General features: G+C 44.8%; 1 protein-coding gene across 3 annotated transcripts in view; it reads right to left on the reverse strand.

Moving 5' to 3' along the window:
* ST3GAL2 (ST3 beta-galactoside alpha-2,3-sialyltransferase 2) overlaps positions 1-26,505 on the reverse strand; it is a 97,705-nt gene that overhangs the window by 23,750 nt on the left and 47,450 nt on the right. For 2 of the 3 annotated variants that reach the window (XM_078601913.1, XM_078601915.1), the window contains exons 3-5: positions 24,869-25,076; positions 6,477-6,670; positions 366-545 (exon numbers count right to left, since the gene is read on the reverse strand). In XM_078601913.1, coding sequence (XP_078458039.1) covers positions 366-545; positions 6,477-6,670; positions 24,869-25,076 — 582 coding nt within the window. Of the gene's footprint in view, positions 1-365; positions 546-592; positions 4,795-6,476; positions 6,671-24,868; positions 25,077-26,505 lie in introns of those variants that run through there. The other variant, XM_078601914.1, reaches the window with a different exon arrangement.

The raw sequence follows: 26,505 nt of genomic DNA on the forward strand, positions 1-26,505 counted from the left end.
CGCACCCCATTCGACTTGATGCACAGCAAAGGCCCTCGAACAACAACGATGACACACAGTTGAGCCTTGCACAAACATCTCAAGCAAAGCAAAGGTGCGTGGCTTCTGAGCACGATTTAGGGCCATGCAAATAGACCAGCACTAATACCAAGCCAAGATAGCACGGCTCAGTGGGTTCACAAATAGAATTACAAGTCTGCGCCTATTTATTGTTTTAATCACCGTCAATCCTGTTATCACGCGCACGTCAAAGGCAATCTCAAAATCGCTTCTGAGCCCTGCTCCTTGCAGGCTTAACGGCGACTCACGCGGACGAATCCGCTGAGCGGCGGGCGCGAGAAAGGGTGCGTGCATGTGACACTCACAATCGTATATCACCGATGGACAGGGCGCTGGCGATCCACATGAGGTCCAGCACCTTGAAGGGCACAAGCACGAAGCTGACATTGGCCGGCAGGTTCTTGGCGCTCTCCGGGTACATGAAGTGATGCGTCGTGCGTGCCCCGACATCAGTCTCAAAGCCCAGGGTTGGCGCTTGGTTAATCCTGCCACGGCACGCAGACACACACGCAAAGTTCACAAGGTTATGGTCAAGCGCGCTCGCCGCTCAGCCGGTTTACGCTGCGTCGATGATTCTATCCATGCCGTGTCGATGGTTCGATCCCACAGCCGTCCAATTAGATATTAATAGATTTCTAAAATGGATCACATGCTCTAATTACGAAAAATGCTCTGTTGTAAATCGTTGTTCAAGATCGTGGAATGGCTACATCGTGACTGCCATGGTACTAAATTTCGATTTAAAGCTTTCGTGACTGCAGGGATTCATCTTCTTGGTTCTTTCGGTAAAGTCACGTAGAAGGGAAATAATAAAATATAATAAAAATAAAACATAATAAAATAATTCTCACGACGTTTCGGCCCCAACGCATAGGCACCACCAGGCTTGGCAGCGTATATTTAAGCTGGGTTGGAGGGGGGGAAGGGGCGCCTTGACAAAGGAATTTGCATATCAAGAGGAATTTAGCAGACGCTGTCTTTCCGACAGACCTGTTCTTCACCTGATGACGGCTGCTTGCGTTGTGGCCGAAACGTCGTGAGAATTATTTTATTATGTTTTATTTTTATTATATTTTATTATTTCCCTTCTACGTGACTTTACTGAAAGAACCAAGAAGATGCCATGGTACTGTTCCATGAACTTCACTCGTTGGTTCCTCCAACCATGTTGAGGACTCGGTCTACCAGACTGACTGTTTCATGTCATCCACACACTGCAGATCACAACTCTTCTCTTCATGCTTATTTTTTAAAACTGCTCCACTTCAGCATTCCCTCTATCACAGCAAAAGGAATGTATGTCAAGGACGAGTCAGATGGAATGAAACGGGTTTGGTTTTTAACAGTGTTGTTCATTTTCATTTTAGGGGCCAACACCTTTGAGCATTAATAATCATATTAGTTGCTGCGATCACGTGATATTCATGATGAGTCCTCTTATTTTTTGAGGTTGAGTGAGATTTGTGGGGTTTAACTGGAATCCTAATTGGAAAATGGGACATCGGTAATTTAGTCTCAAAACTTTATCAATAAGGTGTTGCCTGGAATATAATCGGCCCGTTTTTGTTTTAGCACTTTTTAGATCGGGGAGAAACTAACGAGTCAGGAAAAAAATTCAGCTTCAGGAAATGATGTTTAAACATTGTATTGACAAATCACTGACATAAAAAAAACAGTGCTACAATATACACACGTGCTACATCTCAAACAACGTCAGTGCCATATCTCACATTCGTGCTGCTCAAGTACAAAATAACATTCATAGCCACCTGTGTTTCATCACCATACTATCCCTTGTAATGGAGAAGGGGGAGGGGTGGCGAAATGCAATTCCAAGTACTGTAGAATCGAACTGCAATCACAGAATAGGTAGACTTGCACGCTATAACACACGCCGTTTATGCGTAAATGCGCTAACGTCCCCCAAGGCCGCCCTCAGGCTCAACATGCGCACTAAGCCTTAAAAACAATTGGGCATTGACGACACAATGCATGCTGCGACTGTAAAGACTCCAGTCTCTAGAGTACCGTTACATTTCGACCGCCTGTTCTCGTGGCCAATACCGTCTCATGCGCTGCAAAGGACATCTTTAAAAAAAAAAAATCTGATAGGAAAAATATTTTACCAATAGCTCACTGTGTTGCAGCCGGATACAAATATCACCTGCTGTTCAGGAGCGCACTGTGGCAGGCGTGGAGATGATTACCTGATCATAAAAGACAGGTGGCTTATTTATTCACATACAGGAACTATGGTGGAGAAACCGTTGTTTGTTCCTGCCGCTAGGTATAAAAAAAATATCACGCTGCAGATCAAAGGCAGACTTGCAGGAGCAGATATTTATTTTCAAGAATCAGTTTGGCATTGCCTACCCAGTTCCAAAGTCACTTCTACACAATTGTTGGCCAGAAATGCATTGTTGTGCAGATAACTGCAATGGAAAATTGCATATTAGCAGAATAAACTATCCCCTGGGCATAAATAATCACGTAATTTCGCGTCGAACTTGGGACGCATTTTTTCCCAGAGATAGTTCTTCCCTATAAACACCAGGCAGTTCCCCGATATTGATTCATACAAACGAGATTCTGCTGATTAAACACTGCATTTCAAAACCGGGTCACAGTTTCCTTGTGGCAAACCAATGTCGCAAGACACGGTGCACTCCTCCTAGAAGGCTGTGCAGCTAGCACGGTTGGCTACGTATGGTGCGAAAGAAGTTCAACATATACACATACATGAGTTGTGTAAAAAAACAAGAATTTGTTTATGTAGAGAGACTAATACAATGGGACATTTATTTTCTAAAAAAACAACACAGCACCCAGCGTGACGTCCTTTTAACGTGAGCAATGGGGGAAGACGATGACAAACTCCTCGCGGCTGTGTGTGAAAACACAACGGACGCCATCAAATCGGCGACCGAGCATCGCTACGATCGTCCTCCCGGCCAGAAAAAACAACGGCGACGAAGGAAACGGCCCTCGCGGGGACCAGGTCCGACATGTCGATCGGATCATCGCTGCTGCGAAGCACGCAGGAAAACATCACAGGGATGTCGAATGTCTTCCCAAACTCAACAGTCATAACGTTTTGTCAGTAGCTCTTCAAACGCCGCACGAAACAAAGGACGCGAGCCCTGCGAAGCCGCACCTTCATCGCAATGCCCCCGTGCACACGGCGACTCGGAGTCTCCATCGTAAATCGAGTGAGAAAACTGGCATTTCAAACGAGCGTCAGCAGCTGCGCCAGCCAGCGCCACTTACGCGGCTGGGAACGCCTGGCATCCAGGGCGCGCTTGCCGCTGGGCCCAATCGTGCGGACCCGGCCGATGATCCGCTGGAATCGCGGTGCGACGCCAAACGATTAAACTTCACTTAAAGGCCATTTCCACGGGAAAAAAATGATGCAATGGAGAGAGAAGCCATTGAAGGAAACGTCCCACACCACAAGCGTGAATCTGGGCTTTTACATTTATTGTTTATAAATGTTTCTATTGTTACAGGCAGTTGGTTGCGACATATTAAAGAGCCATTACTGGCACGATGTATAATAAAGCGTGACATTGTTCTCAGAATTTTGCTACGGCGGAAACTGACAAAATGAGCATTCTTTTTATTACATTGTAATTTTAGCGTTCGTTTTTTTTGCTTGCAGCGTTTGTTTTACTTAACCTGCTCAGGTTTGCTTCAGTGTAATGAGTCTTAATTTACATCGCACCGAAATGCTTTTCTCGAGTGCAGCTTAAGTAAAACACACAGTGTTTGGTAATGTGTTGGGGGCAATTAGAGATAGCGACAGGCACTTTGTGTGAAAAATGCAGCCGGGCTAAGTAGTAAAAATGGAAACGTGACGGGTTTTGCGTTATTTGATTATTACTTAATGCAGCCCCTTTGACCCTCTGTGCACGACTGCACAGTGTTTAATAACCCCCTCGCACTGGAGTAGTCCCCACAGATGTCACGGTCACTTGCAAAAGGCTAATGCATTACCATAACGGAATTCATAAAATCGAATGTATTAACGTTTAATTTTGCTCATTCACATCCTATGAAGACTATTTTGCCATGAGGTTAAATGTCTTTGGAATAATTGACGATAAAAAATATACTTCCCATTATCCAATGAACTTACATAAAACGTAGGCCTGGACTTAATGCACGGTTAACTATTTTGATTATTATTCAAAAAAAATTCAGAGTTCGTAAAACAAACATAGCAAAGGCAATGCCTTTACGAAAAGCAAACCAATCTTTGAGCGTGACTGCTCAGAGGAACGCTTTAGCAGTCACACTCAAACACGTATACAATGACAAAATAATCAAGTAATAAAAAGCAAATAAGCGCAATTCATCAATCATGGAAAAACATGTTTTTTTAGTTGTGCTTAGATGAACTGTTTACTCCAGGGATGACGTTCAAAGGGCTCTTCACTTTCAGTAAGCCTATGAGCAATGACCATTGTAATTATACTGTACATAGTCCACAGTATGGATGTCAATTTTCAATTCATACGAATTCCCTTCATGTAATCCTCCATATTCATAAACACACAACAGTGTGTGTGTATACACGTGCAGGTGGGAGCAGTGGCACAGTAGTTAGCACACTGCCCCATGAACCGAGTGACTTGAGTCCGATTGCCGGTTACCGCCAAGATCGATGACAAACATCTGAACTTGTCCTTAGGCCTCCCCCGAGGTTGACTCGTGTTTGGCGTGAAAACATCAGCGCTGGGAAGACAATTACCCACCGGGTATGATACTAGCTACAACAACTCGTCCACCATACTGCCCTTAACTGGTGCTCGCGAACAGCACTCATCCAAACAGACTGGCAGGCTTACACCGGGACCGACTTTTGTTTTTGTGCGTAAGTGTGTGCACGTGTGTCAAAAGACCACGATCAAAGGAAGAATTAAAAAAAGCTACAATTTAATCAAGAAACAAAAAAAGTTTTTTTCTTTTAAGTTTGCGTGCTATTCTCAATTATGTTGGCAAGGGATGTAACGCAAAACTAGATTCACAGAATATCAGAACACACGTTGGCTACCGGTAATAGCGTTCAAATATCAGCGGCTAAGGGTCGGTGAGATTAACTAGCGCATTAAATTGCAGTGTTTCCCTCAGGGAGTAGGGCCCAATCGTTTTGCTCAGTAGCTGGAGCGCGTGCTATGAAAAACACATAACGCAGCTGGGCACAACACGGCATGTGATTATGTTTCACGGTGTTGTGGTTTTGTGTATATCTTTTCAAAGAAGGTTGGACCAAAAAAGGTTACAGCTCTTTGTGCACTTGCGAAAATGGCCATAAAACGGGCCTTGTTAAATGCAAGTGATGTTTACGTACTTTTCAAATGAAGGACAATTTTAAATGAATACAAAATGTGGAAATAAAATCGAACGGAAAAACTCTTCTGTTCAAACGAGATTCTAGATGGGTTGTGAAGCATTCAATTATTTGAGACAATTAGGGCTCAGTGAAAGCCTTACAACAGGGCCCTTGGCAAGGAAAGACATGACCAACTACATTTCAGTGGAATCACCCACAACCTCCTGGCAATCGCGTGTCGTTGTATCGCCCAGGTCACCTTGACACTCGCGCGTGCGCGAAGAGCCGATGTGGTCACCTTCAATGGTAAAGTGGCCCAGTGTAATGATGTAAACAGACTTTGCACAACACTGACAATTCACACACAAGAAACCATCTCAAGAGTAAGTGCCCAACCTTGGTTGGAGAGTATTAAAAAGGAACTCGCCAAATCAAAAAAAAGTCTTCCGAGCACGAATAATGATTTATTTTAATGACTGTAGTACTGTATGTCTTCCCGAAGTGGCCTGCACCCACGGTAAAAAAAAAGCCAGAATTTTTTTCCTGCTGAAATAAAAATAGTAATGAGAGCAATTCATAACTAATCTGTCCAGTATCGCCACACTGGCTCACAAGACTCTTTTTCAGGAGGTTCCTGCATTGGGTTTTCATTTTAAGATTTTTGCAGCCACTCAATAATTATTGTTTATGTATGTAGAAGGAAACCAGAGCACCCGGAGATATAACCGACACATGCAATGGGGGCAAAACTCCCTCCCCATACAGATGTAAACAGATGGCAATTCATCCACTGGCTGTACTGGGTTACAGGCAGCCACGTGTAGCATAGCCACGACCGCCCAAGCGTGGAGGCGGTACTCATTTCCTGTTTACAATGCTGAGCCAGTGGGTGGGTTTCCACATTCCTTTGGCGGGGGCGAGTCGAGCCATTGATCGAACAACGACCGTTGACTTCCGCGCAACGTGGTACTCGCTCTATTGACCCCGCAGGGGATGTTGGGTCGAGTCAAGCCCCGACCAGGGTTGAACGGTCAACCTTGCCGACAGCGAGCCCCCCCCAGATCGGACGCAGCGTGCCGCGTACCTCATGACAAAGTCGTGCTGGTCGATCTCCTTGCCGCCGCCGGCCCCGAGCAGGTTCCCCGAGTTGCCCACGACAGCGCAGCGGCGGCAGCGCGCCCATCCGTGGTCCTGGTACGGGTTCTGGCCAGGGATGATCTCAAACAGACGGTTCAGCACCGTCCTCAGGTCCTGCGCCTTGTATTGCGACTGTAGCGACTGAAGCGAGAGAAACGAAAGGAAAAGGCAAGGTCAACCAAAAAAGGCAAGGTCGTAAAAAAAAATGGCACCAAAGGTCAAAGGTAAAAAAGAAAATCACCACATGGCGTGGACGGTCCTCATTCTTCAAAGTTCACATCCGCGAGCGAGCAAGGAGAGCTTTAGCATTGCCTCACGGTCAAATGCATTCTAGACGAGCATGCACTTCAACGTGGCAATATTGCTGACAATTGGCCTGAACTCATCAGGTTGCAGAAGCTAAGCACATTTAAGCCAGAATTGTTCTTTTAGATATAGTTTCAAAACCTAGTTTTATCCATTGGCTTTTCCTGTAGTACGATTGGATTTTACCTCTCCTGCAAGTGTAATTATTACTAGATTTAATCATATCGTGTCTGCATATTGCAAGCGTAGCTTTTATTGTTATCATTGGCTTCTAATTTACTTTGCTTTATCTATACTTAAGTACAGTTGTTTTTGTATGTACAGCACTTTTGAGATATTTCGATATGAAAGGTGCAATATGAATAAAGATAATTATGAGTACCTGAATGGGACACTGGCTAGGAATTCCCAAGTAATGTAGCTTGGGATGTGAGGTGGCTTAGAGATGGCGGTGGAGTAATGGATTCACAAGTCTGTTATGGTCTTCTGTGCGGGTACTCTGGATAGTTCGTGCAACCTAGGTTCCTCCCACAAGCCAAATACTCATTCATGGAACTTGCCAAACATCCCCATACAGGATCCTGCTGCAAAGGAGTCTTGAGACTCAGCGATGCTCTTGTGAGAAAAACAAATTAAATTCTTGTTCACATCTTTCAACACTTACGAATATTATTAATCATTTAACATTAAAGTGGAATGTCAGTGGCCACAGTAGCAGTAACAGTGTACACAGAGGTTACGAATTGACCCAATTACATTCAAAATATTTAGCCCACACTCTCACATGATGAAAGTCACGATGACTAATACAAGTCATTGTTTCCAAAGCCCAACCAAGTTTAATTAGCTCACTGTAATTGTCATCAATTTTCACGACATGTCTTTTTAATGCTTTAAAAAAAAAGGATGTAAATTTCACAAACTCTAATCGAATTATAAATTATCCTAATGTAACATTTTAATTAATAAAATGTGGGTTTTAAAATTGCTCAGAATTTTAAATTGCAAATCGTCATCAGAAATGAAACCGAGGTGGAGCAGAGGTGAAATTGTTTGTTGGAGCACTGCAACTATGAACCTTCACACATCAATTGAATTCCCGGTCAATCCTGACATCAGTCGCAAGGGTTGTATGTGAACCATTCCTCGGGCTGTCCCCACCACGAACCTGAACCAAGCAGCGAGGTGATGTATGGTCCATCAATGCTTATGCCAAAAGGCATGGGGTTAAAGCTTAATCCAGCAGTGGATTAGCAAATGGCTCAAACTTTTATAAGCGAGACAGATGCAGTTCACGAGCATGTAACGGTATTATATATCTTGATTTGAAGCTTTTGTGACTGCAGGAATCCATACTCTTTGGTTCTTTCGGTAAAGTCACGTAGGTAGAAAATTAATAGATCACGACGTTTCGATCGCAACACAAGCAACCGTCATCAGGTGAAACAAACACAGCAGGAGAACTGCTGACGTAGGTATTACATAATTATATTTAGAGATGAATAAAACGTGGGGCATCTACGTGCCGCACCATGCATTATTTCTCAACGATTCCTTTGTACTCATTCAACGTTTCCCAATAAAAAACATTTTATTCCAGTTGTATTCGTGTTGAGCCGACTGTAGCCAGCTCATGCCCTTTAAAAAAATAAAAAATAAATGAATGCCTGCATGGAAAGAACGCCAAATATATATATGCGTGTACTTCACCATGTTTCATAAAGCACGTTCAAATTTGCGCACAACGGAAAGTTTGCTTTGCCGGTCCATTACATGTGGACGGCAGCTCTTCTGACGAGCTTCACGAGAGATCGACCGTTCAAATCCTGTTCCAAGTCCCGCACAAACGGGCAACGCCTGCTTGCAGCCGGGAGGTCAAGCGGCAGCTTTACCTTATCACTGTTTACGTTACTGATTAACAGGTTGGACATTATGGCCAACCCTAAGCACTCGATCCTGAGTCGGTCTCAGGCGGCCGGGGGGACACACGGGAGGTGACGAAACGATGGCACCCAACGTTCGGTTTCTCACCGTTGCCATCAAATGAGTTCATTGTGCGCAATAAAAAAAATTAAGACAACCGTGCAATGAAAATTTTTCTGAATGCTCAAGTTGACGCAGGCAATGAGCGACGACAACATGACACTCCTGCAACCAGCTCCAACCGGTGCTGCAAACACAACATTTCGACAGCATGCAAATAACTATAGCGTAGAAAATATAACGTTACTTTTACGCGAATAAAAATTAGTGTCCGAGGCACGGTATTTCCATCGATCGCTCAAAGTTAGATAAACTACTCCCCCATCTACCTCACTCAGGGCTGTCACAAGCATCCTTGAAGACGCAGGTTATAAACAAAAGACATCTGCTTGGTATAGAAGGGGGGGGGTTTATTTAATGCAATGCCGCTGCCTGGGAATGGTGTGCAGTGGGACGGGATGCATATGGATGCCTACGTCCACATGTGTGTGCGCACATCTGTCATCGCTAAATTAATGGCCCTGTGCAAGTCACATTTCATGAAATGTAACGGGGGGGGGGGGGGGGGCTCTCTTTTAAAACAAACAGCCTAACGGCGCCATACCTCATACATTAACCCGCAGGGGGCTCAGTGGAAGGTGTTCGTTATTTGTTCAATAAGTGATCCAGATGTGGCTCAGGGGTCAGGGGTCAGAGGTCAGGCCGTTAAGATGACAATCCTGGGTTCGAACCCGGGTTTTTAGTCACCTGTGTCTAAACTGTATTCCCAAGTGGATAGCGTGGTGACGATCTCAGCCCAATAACCTGTGACCGCACACAAACACTTACATTTAACTGTGGATTCTCACTTAATTTGCTCAAATTCCAGCTCCCAGAATTAAAAACCATAATGCGTCAGTTTGACTACAAAGCGACAAACCTTTCTCTGTAGCATGGCAGTGGGAAAGCACAGTGCCCGCTAGTTGGTGGGTAAATGGTCATTTGAAGGAACATCAACGTCAGAAAATATCTCTTTTTAAATCCTTTATATTAAGTTCACTTTCTTGCTTGCTTGCGCGCTTACGACCGTGCAAATCTTTCGGTCGTTTTTTAACCCACTTCCCGTGATCCAATCGAGCTGACATTTTGCACACAGACTCGTTGTGCGTGACAATTTATTTTCGGGAAATTTTTTTCCCATAATTTTACACTTTTTTTGGCAAAAATTTAATTATATTTAATTACCAATTGCTTAATGGTGGCAGGCAATCATCTGACCCATATGTGGCAGCCATCTCAAGCCAGAGGACGAGAGGATTCTAGCCGCCACGCATATAAAGGATTTAGAGTGAAAAATTTTGTTTTTACGGCTTAATTTTTTATGGATCATTCTCGAACATGGGGCACTGCTTTGCTTCGTCCAAGTAGACTCTCGACGTGACCCCCGATAGCCTCAGATTATTAGCATGATTGGCTACACACGGTGCAAAAGATGTTTAACATACATACATAGCACTGTAATAATGTAATTTTAGGAAAAGAAAAACTTATACAAAGAAAGAATGCAGTCTACCTCTGAAATATAACATGAACAAGCACTGCCTCATCTTCTTGGTTCTTTCGGTAAAGTCACGTAGAAGGAAAATAATAATGCGTTGTGGCCGAAACGTTGTGAGAATTATTTTATTATGTTTTATTTTTATTATTTTATTATTTTCCTTCTATGTGACTTTACCGAAAGAACCAAGAAGATGAATCCCTGCAGTCACGAAAGCTTTAAATCGAAATTTAAAAGCACTGCCTCGTAACACTGAATGTGCACAAAACCAATGGTGATAAGAGTAATATACCTTCGGAGCAGAGAAAGACGACATAAGAGAGTGAATTCGAGTAAAATACAATACTGTTTTACTGGATTGCTGTTAATGATCAAAATACTGTTGTAGAGTAAAGTACAGCCGGTGTTGAAGTATTAAAATAACATTCCATTCTGACGAGACGAACTTGAATCAATTCTCCTGCACGCAACCCAGCGCTAAATCCCCAAAATATTTAGTTACTGAAGGAAATTAATCCCTGGTCACAAATATATTTCTTCCCAGTATTTCATTTGGAAAAGTTCTCGTCTCTCACAGATTTAAAAATGATGTGGTTCCACCACCACCACCACCACCCCAGTAGCTCCGCTGCTTCTGCCGCTAACGCTGCGGAGAAAATTCCGCCACTTAAACAGGCTTCGGTTAATCACTCATAAAAGATGAGCTGCCAAAAGCGTTGGGGGCCGGAGACGAGAATTATTGGAAAGTCATGAGCAGGGAGCGGGAATGCACAGCTCTGCGGTGCTTAAATCACCTTAATGGCGAAAGGCGGGGGGGGGGGTGGATGGGATTGAGGATGGTGTTGAGGAGTGGGGCGAGAAACAGCCCCCCCTGCTACTTTCATTAGCGTGTCAGACCTTCCACAAGATGAACGCGGCCCTCTTTAATCTCAACGCAATCTGAATATAGCAGGGCAAGACGGGAGAGGAATTATGCTGCAGTCGGAGCTAAGACCATCGTCAGCCGCGCGACCCGACTGGCATTTTCGCCGTCAGCAGTCGGCTGAGAATGCGGTAAAAAAAAAGGCCTTTTTTAAAACGTGGTTGTAATTTTAGGAAAGTGTGTTGTTGAAGAGCTTATGCAACTCATGCACACTGTTGGTTTGTTTGTTTGGCAGATGGCAAAATGATAGGCATCTATCATGTTGCTAAGCACCTTCTTGACCCTTAAAAAGTATCCGGCTAATCCCACTTTGCCAGCAAAGCCAACAATAAGGCGCTGCTCAAGTTTGTACCTTAAGAAAAGCCTTTGTGCATTTGCCGCAAACAACGAAGTCAACATGACGCGAATGAGAGCACAGCATATGCAGGCAACCTCTCGGCCAGTGTCGGTGCACAACAAAAGGAGCTCGACGACTCAGATTCGTATCGATCCTAAAGGCCCCACAGGTACGCGCATCAACCGTGTGTGTGTGTGTGTTTCGGCGTACGTAAATCACATGCTAATGATATGCTAATTTAGCAATTTTCGCTCGTGGAGAAAATGAAAAAAAAATGCGGAAAAACGAGACGAGAAAAAACGATGAGAACAAACACAACACGAGATGGTAAAAAAAACACAAGTGCGGTAAATTTATACACGAGTCACAGTGGAACCTCGACAAATCAGCGCATCTGGGCAAGGGCGGCGAATCGCTACGTCTCGGGTGCCAACACAGCCGAGCCTTCGCCGCCTACGAATGCACGCCGGTGCACGGCAGCTCCGGTGAATTGGGGCGCCTCCAATTAATTGATGGGAGAAGAGAAAAAAACCCCCAACAAAAAGACATCGACGAGGTCACGGGCGGTGACACGGCCCGCCCTTAACGGGGCGATTGCGGATGAAAATAGCCACGGCCAGGCAAGATGTCAAGACTGTCGCAAATTTTTGGGCCCTCCGAAGAACAAAAAAAACAGGGAATCGAAGCGGTGAAGGTTTGGTGAGCAAACGTGAGCCCACAGTGTTAGCGGGCAACGGATGGGCGCTCCGTAAATAGACACGGCACTGAGAAAATAGGCTGAGGCCTGCGATAAAAGCATATAGCACGCTTGTGGTAGTGCTGCATTGCTGTATGAAGCGAAGTTTTCATATTTTGTCGCGTACTTTCGCAAAAAAAGGAACCTAATGTTACGTAACTTTTGATTCTAAAAAAGCAGCAGTTATCTGCTCCCCAAGACATTCCTGAATGTGAGGGCATTACGAAACGCCGATAATGTGGTAACCGCAAGCACATGGCACATCTGCATCCTTTTAGGGATGATAAATGGAAGGAAAACCGTCAAAAGGCAAATAATCTTCTGGACGCTAATTCCCGCACAACCACCACCTTCATGGGCCCAAAACAAAATAGCAAAGCGCACCACAGAGTTCTATAAATATTCTCATCTCATTGATATGTAAATAGGGATTCTTGAACTGCAACCATTCAAATGTTATCGCCACCAGAAGCACTCTCTCATTAAAAAGCTAAGTTACAGCCAACGCGTCCTTTCTCGGTCTATTTTAGGCTGCCCCCCCCCACCCCACACTCCTCCCCCCCCCTGTGCTCTCTGACTCGGCAGTCATTTTTTTCTTCTCTGCCTGCTATCTTCTCGTATGCGCAGGCGATTCATCTTTTAAATCGCCTCATGCGTCCACACATCCCGGTGTCCTCCACGTCCATGCCAGGACGTGCCGCTTCGTCAACGATGAGCACACAGCAGCGGCACACCGTGGAATATAAAAAAGTGACCGGACGCCAAGGCGCCGTGAGGGCCAGCCATAAACATTGTGCCGACATGCATTAAGCATCGCCTTTTTGCCTTTCACCGGCCTCCATGCATCAGCAGGGCGGCACCACGGCACAGCCAATGATGCATCGGCGTGCCACGTGCCCATACATATACCACCGAAAACTATATATATATATTTTTTTATTTTGGCAGGTAAGGCCCACTGAGCCGAAAGAGATCTATTTCAGAAGCGACCTGGCAACAAATGATAGCTCAACGAAAGTGGCAGCCTAATACTGTAAACGCCTGTTTCTAAATGTGGAGAAAAAATCGGAGGACCCGGAGAAAAATCCACGCGACCACGGAGAGATAGAACGTGCAAACTCCAAATATACAGGCGTCAGGGTAAGGATCAAACCCATGACCTCCTGCATGTCAGGCGAGGGAGTTAACATCTCACCACAAACAGCTCTCCTTCTTCTTCTAAGCCAAATGTGCCATCGTTGTTTGCACTCGGCTGCCCGGATTTTCTTTCTCCATGTGCTTCCTTTCTGTACCTCTCCTCGAAATCGCATCCACCGCCACATTTCGCTCCACCATATCCTCCCACCTCACCCTCCCCCTCTCCTCGCTTCTGCCCTGCACCGACATCTCCCCGCGATCTCGCCTTTCACCGAGATCAATTCCCACGATCGATTTGGCAGTGACCGCCAATCGACTTCATTGACACCGTGGCCTAGAAGACGAGGCTAAAACGTTGCACCGTTGTCGTTTTACTCTCCTACTCACAGAAGTAAAAGAAAAAACGTCACACTGGTCTTCGACGAGTTACTGTCATTTAACGTTTGGGGCAATTGAATGGAGATGTCATGCGTGCTTGCGTATACAGGACATTGACAATGCGAATTATTTCTTTGGAACTGTTCCCCTCGCACAGCTGAGTGCAACCGCCAACAAGCAGTAACCATTGTCATTGTCAACTGCATGGCCAGGCTAAGTCTCATTATGCGCGTCGAGTGTGCGGTGTGCCAATTGTTTTTGCACACATGTCACGGTTGCTTTTAAGGTCCTCCATTCGATGGCGACCGTGCAAATCGTCCAACGACCACGTGTCGGTGAAAATTCGTTCAAGTCGTCCATACCAGGGCGAGGGGACGTTGCCGTGGTGTGACGGTGAGCGCACCAACTTGCAATCCAGGAGTTTTTCCCGGTTCGGTCGCCTGGTGCAGCCTTTGAAACAATGGGCAGTGTTTTTTTTCTGCCCCCGCCCCCACCCCCCTCCAGCTGCCTCTGTCCATCCAGTGAATGGGTACACCACATCTTCTTGGTTCTTTCGGTAAAGTCACGTAGAAGGGAAATAATAAAATAATAATAAAAATAATAAAATAAGTCTCACGACATTTCGGCCACAACGCAAGCAGCCGTCCTCAGGTGATGTATGTTTTATTTTATATTATTTTATTATTTCCCTTCTACGTGACTTTACCGAAAGAACCAAGAAGATGAATCCCTGCAGTCACGAAAGCTTGAAATCGAAATTTAACCGGGTACACCACAGTTAGTCATGATACGCAGGACATGTGTGGTGGGGAAAGATATTCTGCCCAGTGTGGATGACGAGGCCAACATACCCATCTGTGAGCAGTTGCATGACCAAGCTACTGCAGAACTGCATCTTTATTTGTGAATACACATCAGGATCAGGGATGGCACGTTTGCGGATACGGTACAGTACGATAGACCTTTCCTCGATGAGTGAGCGCCTCCGATTAGTGCGGTTGCCCACGTACGGTGCGAAAGAAGTTAAACATACATACAATAGAAAGGTAAGATGGAAAGAACACAGTTATAAGGTAAACACATTGGCGATCATGGCAAGATGGGTGACACAATGCTCAAAAGGCATTCAGATGAGAAGAGGTTTTCCCCTTTTTTCTGGCAACAAAACAGGTGTTGAGATATTAAAACACCAAACTGAAACCTTTTACAAGGAATCAAAAGGCTTGCAAATGTTCATCTCTGGCCTAAGACTGAAATTGCATTGATTATATAATTATCGTAATGGCCTTGAGTGAAACTATATTTTCCCCAAAAATTTCTTTTTTTTAATGTGCAATCAGCTAATTATGCATCTAGGAGCGCCGTCAATATCATATTCCTGAGGGGAGGGGGGAAACAAATCAATATCGCCACAAACCAACTTTGTAATAATTGCACCAAGCACACAAACTCAATATAACAAGCATGTGTGCATCGGCAAACCGCAACTATAAAACGCTATTTCATATTAATTGGGAGGGGAACTAGATTTGAAACGTAAGAGCTGCTGCCTTTTATCAGCATTAACATTATTGCAGGGAAATAACAACAACAAAACACTGCCATCAGAGTACAAAATTAGCAATAAAATAAGTACAACATTTGCATTAGGCTGAGCAATTAAAATAGGACTACTAATTAATTTGCACATTTGAAATTCAGCAGTACTGGATGCGGACTGTCGTGCCAACTGAAATAGTGACGATAACTGCAATTACTTTGTAAGGAGCCTAGCCACTTGCCGAGACAGTCCATTCCCTATGAGATAAAACATTTTGGGATACAACATTGGTAGTTGGTGTGCAACCACAAATAACACAAAAACTCAATACATCCGGTCAATAACACTGCCGTAAGGAGGACAAAATATATACTCGGGGAGGCATTTCGGATGACATTCTCTCTTGTCACGAAAAAGGGCCATCGCCTGAAACGTCATAAATCATGACAATTCATCAATTCGCTAGTGAGTGGGGGGGGGAGGTAGGGGAATGAGGGCGACTCATTCCACCCCTGATAAACCAATGGAAAATATTTCGTGTCCCATTTTTTTTTTAATGGCAATAGGGCATTCCCAGAAGAGCACACGATCATGAGGAGCAGTACACTTTAGGGTTGCTCAAACAATAACCGGTAAAGCGACAACTGTTTGTTGAATCACTGACTGCTTCTGAAAGTCAGAAAGCAGTGACCGTTCCCCAAGTAGAATATTTGTAATGAATGCAACCGATTTGGGAGACTTGCCCCAATTGTGTCCGCTGCCGTGCCGGGACGCGGCATCGAACCGGTGACTTCTGGATTGCAAGTCCAGTGTGCTGACCATGACATCAGGGTGGCTCCATTCCTTTGCACGTTGAAAAGGTTGTGAACCGTAATGTTTGTTTAATGCTCGATAATTTCTACACGTGCGACACACCGCTTTTTGTGAGATGAGGAGTTCTCTCTCTCTCTGCTATTAACAAGGGCCATTCATTGTCTGAAATACTCCATAAAGCGAGTGAATTATTGCTAAAAGAGAGAATACAGCACAATAGGAGTGAACCATACAAATAACCCAACCGAGAATGGATACCCATCGTCATTTATATGCATTCATTAAATCCCCCCCCACAGCACTTCGCTCAAAAACGGATCACAAGTGTTTCATCACATCTACCCCTCTATTTAAGTTCATTTCATTTCAGTTCCATTTATTAGGTATAGCCCTGTGAACCAAGCGGCTCTCGACTCGGGTGCAACCACAACAAACAAAAACATAATGAACGAAACAGGAGGATTTCTCCACAAATCTGGCTGTCGCCTGATGAAGCTAGTTGTAATTACTGGCGAAACGTCGTACTCAGATTGTAAATGTTGTGGCTTGGCTCTCCAACACACCGGTGTGCTGTACTAGTGACGAATTGGCACGTTCTGTTTACGTGACAACCCTTACTAGTTGGCCGTGTCGGGTGGTGGCGGGTTTAAGGACACATTTATACATTTTCACAATCTAACCCAAAAAAACCTGTATTACGGATGATATTAGTTGCGAAAGACTGCGTGTTAAACTGCCTCAAATACCACCGTATTTTTGTTTTCCTCTTCAAAGCAGTTCTATTGACGAATGTGTTGAGTTTCCACTGCCTCTCGTGCTGTCACATCCAAGGCCTCTCTTCTACCGAACGGCCTCTCAGGGAAACTCCTAGCTGCCTCGCGGTTCATACATAGTTGATGTGCATCGACGTGGGAACGAGGGAGCCGGTCTAAACGACGGTGCCCTGTGAAGTCGCCATCAAACGTCGACCCATGACGCTACAGAGGACAAGCAGCAGCTGAATGATGATGCACACCGAGAGCGGTGTGTGCTCCACAATGGACGAGTGCTATTGCTAAGTTTCACCCTTTCTGGCAATAAAACAGGCGCTAAGATGTTGAAACACCGAATAGATACCTTTGGCAAAGCTTCAAGTCTGCATTAACCACACATACCTGTTGCAAAACTTGCAAAAAATATGCTCTGATAATACAGGATGCTTAAAAATGTTTTTAAACACTTATATGGGACTATCGTTTTTAATGGAAAAAGAACGGATAGTAGACTGTAACATGATTGCAAATGTAAGCATGCCTGGAATCCAATCCAGGTGGTCTCCAGAGCCCAGAGGCACATTTCTTGTGGTGTTGTTGCAATTTATCAGAAGTGTTAACAATTTTATGAAGCACTCTGTATATGCCAATGTCGTGTCTGCACGTGGCAGACACAACATTGAAGCTAAACGGATACAACACTTGGTCAAATAAATCAATGCAAAGGGGGTGGAGTGATGCATTTAGTCGTCAATGGCTATCGATTTGTAAGTTTATGATTCACGCATCTCATCACGTGGGTGAAAAAAATTAGTTTTTTATTTCGATTTCAGTTATTTATGCTGTTATGCTGTTAGGCTCTAATTCAAGGGCATCCTGTGACAGTGCAGATGCTATATACGGTACAGATCTTAGTTGCAATACTTTATAATTAGTCTATTCTTTTCAATTTACATACGTTGTACATGTGATGAGTTTACGTCACCCCTGGCATTGCCATCACTCTCAATGTTACAAACAGGAATCCATTCTAGAGTGAAATCGTCAAGACCAATCGCAACAAATCATTACAACGCTCGCGGGGAGTCGAGGCGGAGGAGGGAGACTATTTCGACCTCTGATAAACCCGCGGAAACATGTATTTACATCCCGTGTTTAAAGCCAAAACGATGTTGTTGAAAATGCTTATTCCAGCAGCAGAGCGTGCAAAACAACAGGTGCAAGTCAGCGTATTTAGTGCGAAGTGACAGAGCAGGAGAGAGAGAGAGAAGCAGGCCACACTCTTTCATGCACTGCTGACTGGCAGTCATTCACCGTAGGTGTTGCGGGTAGGTTGTAAAAAAAAAGAAATGCGCCTTGCAACATATCGCGCTCGCTAAGGTTAGGGATACTTTCGATTTGTGAGAACGTCGTAAAAACATGAAGGATTCTGAGCAAGTTCTAGATTTGAAGCTTTCGTGACTGCAAGGATTCATACTCTTAGGTTCTTTCGGTAAAGTCACGTAGGTAAAAAAAATGAAAATAACTAAATTAAATCACGACGTTTCGAAAGCAACACAAGCCTCCGTCATCAGGTGTAAACTGCTCCAGTAAAATTACTAAAAATCTGAGCAAGTGTTTGAAATCAGAAAGGGCCCACGCACGGTGGCACGGTTCGAATTGTGGCGAGTCTTGGCACACAGAGCGTACCCCTGGGGGCTGACAGAAGTCGACAACATGTGACGACTGGGAACAGTCTCACCTTAATGATCTAAATTTCGATTTAAAGCTTTCGTGACTGCAGGGATTCATCTTCTTGGTTCTTTCGGTAAAGTCACGTAGAATGGAAATAATAAAATAATAAAAATAAAACATAATAAAATAATTCTCACGACGTTTCGGCCACAACACAAGCAGCCGTCCTCAGGTGGAGACCAGGTCTGTCGAGGCGACAGCGTCTAAATGAAACACCACCACGCTTGGAGCGTCTATTTTAGCTGGGTTGGAAGGCGCAATTCCCTCCCCTTCCAACCCAGCTTAAATAGACGCTCCAAGCGTGGTGGTGTTTCATTTAGACGCTATCGCCTCGACAGACCTGGTCTTCACCTGAGGACGGCTGCTTGTGTTGTGGCCGAAACGTCGTGAGAATTATTTTATTATGTTTTATTTTTATTATTTTATTACTTCCCTTCTACGTGACTTTACCGAAAGAACCAAGAAGACTTAATGATCTAAGCAAGGGACGGCCTGGCGAGAGGTCGATTCATTGGCTACACGTTTGGAATGTAACCATTTAGCAAGTGAAGTGTCACAATTCGGGGTTCACGGTTTGATTCAAGATTGGATTCTTGTCTCTCGTCACGTCTTGTTTCTCATTTGTTCTGTCTTTTTTACACAGTTTTGTTCTCTTTGTTAATATTAAAGAAACATACGCACATTGCTTGTATACCGTGAATGGATTTATACACATGAAACAAAACATCTTTAGCAATGCCTCTGTGCACGCCTAGAAAATGTTCAGTCTCAAACTTGCACTAACACCTCATTACATTCTATACAATCACTTCAAAGGGTAAAAATGGCCAATGAAAATACTGCAATTATTTTAGGAATGTATAATCATGACATGAAACCAAATAGGTTTCCTTAAAAAACATGAGGGTTTTTTTTGGTTTAATTAAAAGAATGTTTAATGAGACGCTTTGTTTCTTTGTAAATGCATATTGGGTATGTGAATTAAATATTTATCAACAAATTCCCGAAAAATCATTGTTTCAGTGATTTCGGGTACTGTAAAAATGCCAGGCTAACACTCAAGGGGCACTCATTTGTATGAATATTTAAATTGTGGCTTGTTTAATATTTTATTTAAAATTCCAGACCGTAAGTGAACACTCAGCTCATCATGCGCATTAACTGTCAGAACACAGGGCACTGACAGTATCTGGGTCAGGGCAGAGCATACAGCCTCAGCGACTTGGGTGCTAATCATCACCTGCTACTACAATGAGCCACTGTGCCGCATTGCCAGAAGAAAGATCATGTGCTTATTAATGCCAGAAACGATGGCGTTCACCTGCGATCTGCCAAGATCGGGGCCTGCGAGTTAGTGGCTCTCTCGCCTCGGAGGTAGGTTTTTCATGCACGCTGGCTCCTTCTCTGTGAATTTAATGAATTCCGAAAGCGAGGCACAGCGAGGGCGAAAGAGAGGTAAGTGGCTCAGGTAGAAAAGTGAAACCCCGCTCCTACTAAAGAAGAAAAAATAAAATAAAAATAAGCAAGCATGCATGCATGCAAACCCGTAATTAAATAACACTGGTGGACATGAGCATTCGACAGACAGTTTTACATCACACCGTCTTTGGGCTTCGGGCTGTCCCCAACACTTAAAAAGGCAATGTTCCCTGACTGCGCGAAGAATCATCTCATCATGAGCGGATGTTCCAAATGGGCTTCGCACGAAACATTACGCGCGTTTATCCGTCGAGCAGATGACCCATTCTGACGTACGGCATGGTGACCGCGGTCCATTTATTGGATTATGGGAAATAATATTTTTCGCCAGGGTGCACAAGCCAGTCGCTAAAAATCTCATTACTGTGCGGTCCCTGCTGGCAGTGGTGGAGGGGGGGGGCGGTGATGGGGGGGGGGGGTCACGTGCCGCGAGGGAGCCAGCGATCGGAGAGAAACAAAGGCAGGACTCCCAGAGCATCTCGGAATCAAACATTCACACCGCCAACGCCTCCAGAACAACAGGGCTGCAGCTCCTCGGCCCAAATGTGGTGGTGGTGGTGGGTGGTGGGGGGGTTTCTGTGTGTCTGTGTCACTTTCCAAAAAACAACAGGGCCAGAAAAGCCGCAAGTAGAAATGTTCAACTCACCGTCGTGGAGCAAAGTATCTTCTCCCGAATGTCAAGGCAGCAAATGCTGCTAATTAAGCAAGGGATGATGGAGCCGATGTTCGTTACGATTCGGGGTCACGATTCGATTTGAATAACAAATCTCTGTTGTCTTCTTTTGACAGCATAATAGCTCAGAATCCTCATGGGTAATAAATGCAAAACCAAAATATATTAATGGAGGAGTGCAAGAAGAATACGCATGTTAAAACAATAACCTCGGTCGAGTTGTACAAGACAATTTGGGATTTGTCTGGCGTATAAATACAATTACATCTCAACGTGTCGTTTGCTACAGACTCGTACATTTTTGTTCTGCCTCCTTTGGTACTTGCTCCTTTGCTTCGTGTGCAGCTTACACACAACGCGAGCATCACATTTGCATAAATAATTCTGTAATTAAGCTCGCAGACGCAACTCGATGCACGCGTGGCGATTAATCGACGGCACCGCCAGCATGCCCACCGCTTTACGATGCCACACGCGCTCACAACGAGAGCTCGCCCATCGTATTATTTAAGTGAACAACTACTCCACAAATGACCGCTTCGATTACTTTGACCAATCACATCGCAATTAAAAGGGTTCGGCAATAAAAACCACCCATCCCAACCGGTGAGGTTACGGGGCAGGGGGCTTGGTGACATCACAGGTTATCATCAGCTGCATCATAATGGATGGACATGGCTCGTAGGGGGGTTTCCCACCTTCGGGAGGCTGAATGTCGGAGTGGTCGCCATTTTTAAAAGGGGCTTCCGAGTAATCGACCACCAAAAATGTAGCGGACGAATTTCCTTGGACGGACAAATTGTCCCGGCTCTACACACAACCCGTCGGTCAGCAAGCGCACAGGTTTCACTTGAGAACTCGCATTGCGCGAGCTTTGGAAAAAACAGCCTTTTGTTAAAATTCACCAAAAAAACACATCTTGAGGGGGAATAAAAAGGCACCGAGCATATCTCAAGACAACACGAATGTATTTTTTTTCTTTTACCAATTTAACCAATTAACCCGTCATGAATAAAAAAATATTTAAGAAATTAGTTTCAGCTAAATAAGTTACAATATATGCATTGTGTTAAGCATCTCGTCTCGCAATTAAGAGGAGTAATTTGTCTTTACACACGTTGCAGTGTTTTATTCATTAGGCTATTTCCATACAAAGTTATAATCCACACTATGCATAATGACACTCGGTATTTTGCATGCTTATTACGGTATTGCGCTTGCAATTATTAATTTTATTTCACGCCTAATGCATTCGCATTGGATTTCTCCTCTCGTCTCCCTTAAAAGATTAACTCGTGTTCTAGTTTCTCCAGATTACGTGATGTATTTTAGTTGGGTATTTAGAAGCGGATCACTGTGTATTTAAAAACAAATTTATTTAACCAGATAAAGCCCAATTAGCTATGTAGCTGTTTTTGCAGAAGCAACCTGGCCACAAATGATTGCTCAACGATGTGGCCTATTGTGTGGAAATATATAGCAGCCAAAAACTCGAAACAAATGTTTCTAACTGTGGAAGAAAAAATCGAAGGCCCCGGAGAAAAAACCACGTGACCACGGGGAGAACACGCAGTGCCGCATCTCATATTTAGCATGCCGTGCCTGCCACGGCCGTTTGTTCATGCCTCCTTTGGAATATAATTATTCACAATGATGGGAACACGCCGCGATGCAACAAGGCCTGCCCCGTGGGCCCTGGGTTGTTGCCGCGCGCGCAAAGAGAGGTGCACAACGGCGGAGTCCACTTCCCCCCGCCACGCACTTTGCGCTCAAATTCATTTCCAAGAAAAGCCAAATTGAAAGGGAATGAACCAAAGCAAACGCAGGGCGACTCTCCTCGCCAAATTTGCGCATTGGGCCGAGCTTCTTTGCCGAGATGAGCGGCATTTACAGACTTCGATTGAAATGAAAGCGAATCTCACAGTCGCCGGCTCAGCCTACACAAACATCTTCGTACCTCTTTTCATGCACATGCGAAAGGTTATACGAATGCCCTTCATGTATACGATAGGGGGGGTTACCGATGCATCGATTCATTGACATTGATTCTCATATATAGCGGGAGGGAGAGTGCTGCTGTCTGCTGCATGGACTGGAGGTCACTTGATGGGATCTCAGAGGTACATGAATGCTACGAAAATGCATTTAAAGGACTTGGCTGCTGTAAATGTCCATATGATAAGCCACTTCGCTGAGCTATCATCTGCGGCCAGGTCGCGTCTGAAAAAGAGCTACTGTATAGCTCAGTTCAAGTTCATGTATTAGGTATAGCCCTGTGAGCCATTCGGCTCTTGAATCGGGTGCAACCGCAACAAACAAAAAACAAAAACATGAACAAGAAAACATCTTAAAGTGAATGTGACTTAGTGGGCCTTACCTGCTAAAATAAAATGTTAAAAAATTTAGTTTTACTTGTTTTTTTCCGAGACACGTTGTAATAGTTCAGATAACCAACAAGCCATGCTCGGTAATTGTGTTATAACATGCACCACCATCACCTGACGCCACCCTCGTGCTCGTACATTTTGTATCCTTGCATTCGTTAATTTGTTTATTCTCTTGCACTGGGCCAAGCTTAACCAAGCGCGGCACTGTACAGACGATGTGAATCAATGCCGCAAAGAGAAAAAACAAATCTAATTTACAACTGAACAATAAAACTTCATTCCAGGGGGCTCTTCATGAAAGTGCTAACACGTTACCAACTGTGCAGGTTTTGCACCAGACTTGGCCGCTTCACAGAGTTCTCGATTACATTTTCTTTGGCGACCCAAGCCTGCAACGGTGTTTTCTTTTTTCAAATCCCATGCCACCAAGTTTGGAAAAGAGACGTGGATGTTTGCTCTGGGAAGCTTTAAATAAGCACCGCATTCTTGTGTCCAGTAAACAAGGGAGCGGGAGTCTAAAGATGGTAAGAGTTGGTTATTCAACGTTTAAAAGTTCACAGAAACAATGCAGAGACACATGCATTTCTAAATCTGGCCCTAAAGAAAAGTAGCTGCTCCTAATTTGTAATCCTGTGATTGCATCTCCTCCACATAATCCTGTTTAGTAATTATAGAACTTCACAGGAGCATGAGATGTCCACTGCATGCACCTGTGGATCAGGTAGTGATGTAGCCAAATGTATGGCAGAGGAATGAATTTAATCCAGCATTTGTGGACAGCTTTGAGTGTGATATGCTCGTATGCAAGTAATGCGGCACCCTCCTTAAGATAGTGCCGAGACTCGGCGAGGATTTTCCCGTTAAATATAACCATCCCTCTTCTTGGTTCTTTCGGTAAAGTCACGTAGAAGGGAAATAATAACATAATAAAAATAAGACATTATAAAATAATTCTCACGACGTTTCGGCCACAACGCAAGCAGCCGTCCTCAGGTTTATTATTTCCCTTTTACGTGACTTTACCGAAAGAACCAAGAAGATGAATCCCTGCAGTCACGAAAGCTTTAAATCGAAATATAACCATCCCTATAACGCTGTATGCAGAACTGGACTTAATATCCAGAGGGTGCCAATTCGATCTTCCTGCCAGAGCAGTTACAACTGCGAGCAAGCTCCTCATATTCCTGCGCCTGCGCCCACACACAGCAGTATAAATGGGCAGGTCGTGTGCGGTGGGGTAAATTGCGGGTATACTCCAAGTTCTTCCAAGATATCTGGAATGTGTGGAAGAGTAGGCCAAAGCATCTACTTATAGGGGGCTCTCTAGAGCTGCATATCGTGCAGGCCCTGCCGCCAGCAGTGGTGCGAGTTGAGAAATTTCAACGACGCCGTGGCTTCACCTCAACTTCTGATGACATTCTACGCCGAACAACAACGACGACGACAACAAAAGGGTGTTCACGTCAGAAAACATTTGGCAGCAACATTTGGAGGCTGCCGCTGCTCCCATTACACCAACGCAAGTCTATCAAACATTCATCAACGCGGCGGGGATGGGGGGAGGGGAGGGGAGGGGAGGGGTGGGGTGGGGAGGGATTTCTTGGAAATGAAAACGGGCGACTCACCCCCCACCAGTGGTGCACGGTGTCAGGAAGGTCGGCGTTCTCGCGCGTCCACAGCGGCACGATGTCTCGGTTGAAGCGCTGGTCGAACCACTCGGAGAGGCCCGAGTCGGCGACACAGCTGTCACACGCGCACGTCTTCACGCCGGCGCCCAGACCCCCGCGTCGCGACGGCAGCGCGTCCCCGCTGCGCGCGGGCACCAGCTTCACCCTGCGCGTAACGGGCAACGGGCGCAGAGACAACAACAACAAAAAAATTAACCCGTAAAAACAAAGTTTTTCGCTATAAATCCTTTATATGCGTGGCGGCTAGAGTCCTCTCGTCCTCTGGCTTGAGATGGCTGCCACCTATGGGTCAGATGAATGGCTGCCACCATTAAGCAATTGGTAATTAAATATAATTTATTGTTTCCTAAAAAGTGTACAATTTTGGAAAACATTTTTCACGAAAATACATTGTCATGCACAACGAGTCTGTGTGCAAAATGTCAGCTCGATTGGATCACGGGAAGTGGGTTAAAAAACGACCGAAATATTTGCACGGTCGTAAGCAAGCAAGTGAACTTAATATAAAGGATTTAAAAAATGGGCAGAGATCCCCATTGTGTAGTTTGCTCGCACATTTTTTTGACCACAAGTGTGCGCGGTGAATGCAGAGTTGATGCTTTGCGAAAGGTTTCTATTTGGTGCTTGGACATCTTGACACCTCCTCAACGTATTTGATACTTGCAAAAAAGTCCCATAGATGCCGAACACACTGTTGGCGCAAGTGCTGTTATTGAGCACCTATGAAGGCCGGCATGGCACACAAGGGGGTGGGTGGCCACCACCACGCCCAGCCACCTTTGTCTCCCCAGCAACGATGGTTTACACACCGCACCAGGTAATCATTTTCGGCCGAATCGACCTAGAGCAGACCCAGGACTGGTTCGAAAAAAATAACCATCACTGGTGTTGGCCGTGAGCGGGAATTGAACTCGGGTTAAGGTTATACGGGGGATCTTTGTCTTCGTTTTGTGTGCATGTTGTAATCTTGGGCGATGCAACATGACTGGTGTAACGCTGGGAATGGACACGCCGCCTCGAACGCTCGCTCACGAGGCGGCGGTGCTCCCTCCGTGTGACCTCTACCATCTCGGTTAAAAGATTCGCGTTGAGTGAACGCGCTTCTGTTAACAAACTAAGAAAAGTCTTCTACTTGGTTCGTACGGTAAAGTCACGTAAAAGGGAAATAATACAATAATAAAAATCAAACATTATTAAATAATTCTCACGACGTTTCGGCCACAACGCAAGCAGCCGTCCTCAGGTGAAGAACAGGTCTGTCGGGAAGACAGCGTCTGTTAACAAAAACTAAGTAAAGCACCGCGTGGACGTTTATTATCTTGGCCAACAAATGAACGTGGAAGAACGCGGCTCCACGAGGAGCCAAAGCGTTGCGAGTCTTTACACAAGTGTATGTAGCTGGGCTGGACAGATGACAATCTGTACCAAGCTCGCTGGCTGATAGGGGGTTAGCGATCGTTCAGACTGCCCTCACTGCTTCTTACCAAAACACTACGTGAATGTGTGAAAGGATATATAAACATTCTTAATTCCATCATCATCATCATCCATGACCAATTCATCCCTCACATTCT

Source organism: Lampetra planeri, chromosome 17 (assembly GCF_965212315.1).
Source record: "Lampetra planeri chromosome 17, kcLamPlan1.2.h2, whole genome shotgun sequence".
In the NCBI taxonomy this organism is placed as follows: domain Eukaryota; kingdom Metazoa; phylum Chordata; class Hyperoartia; order Petromyzontiformes; family Petromyzontidae; genus Lampetra; species Lampetra planeri.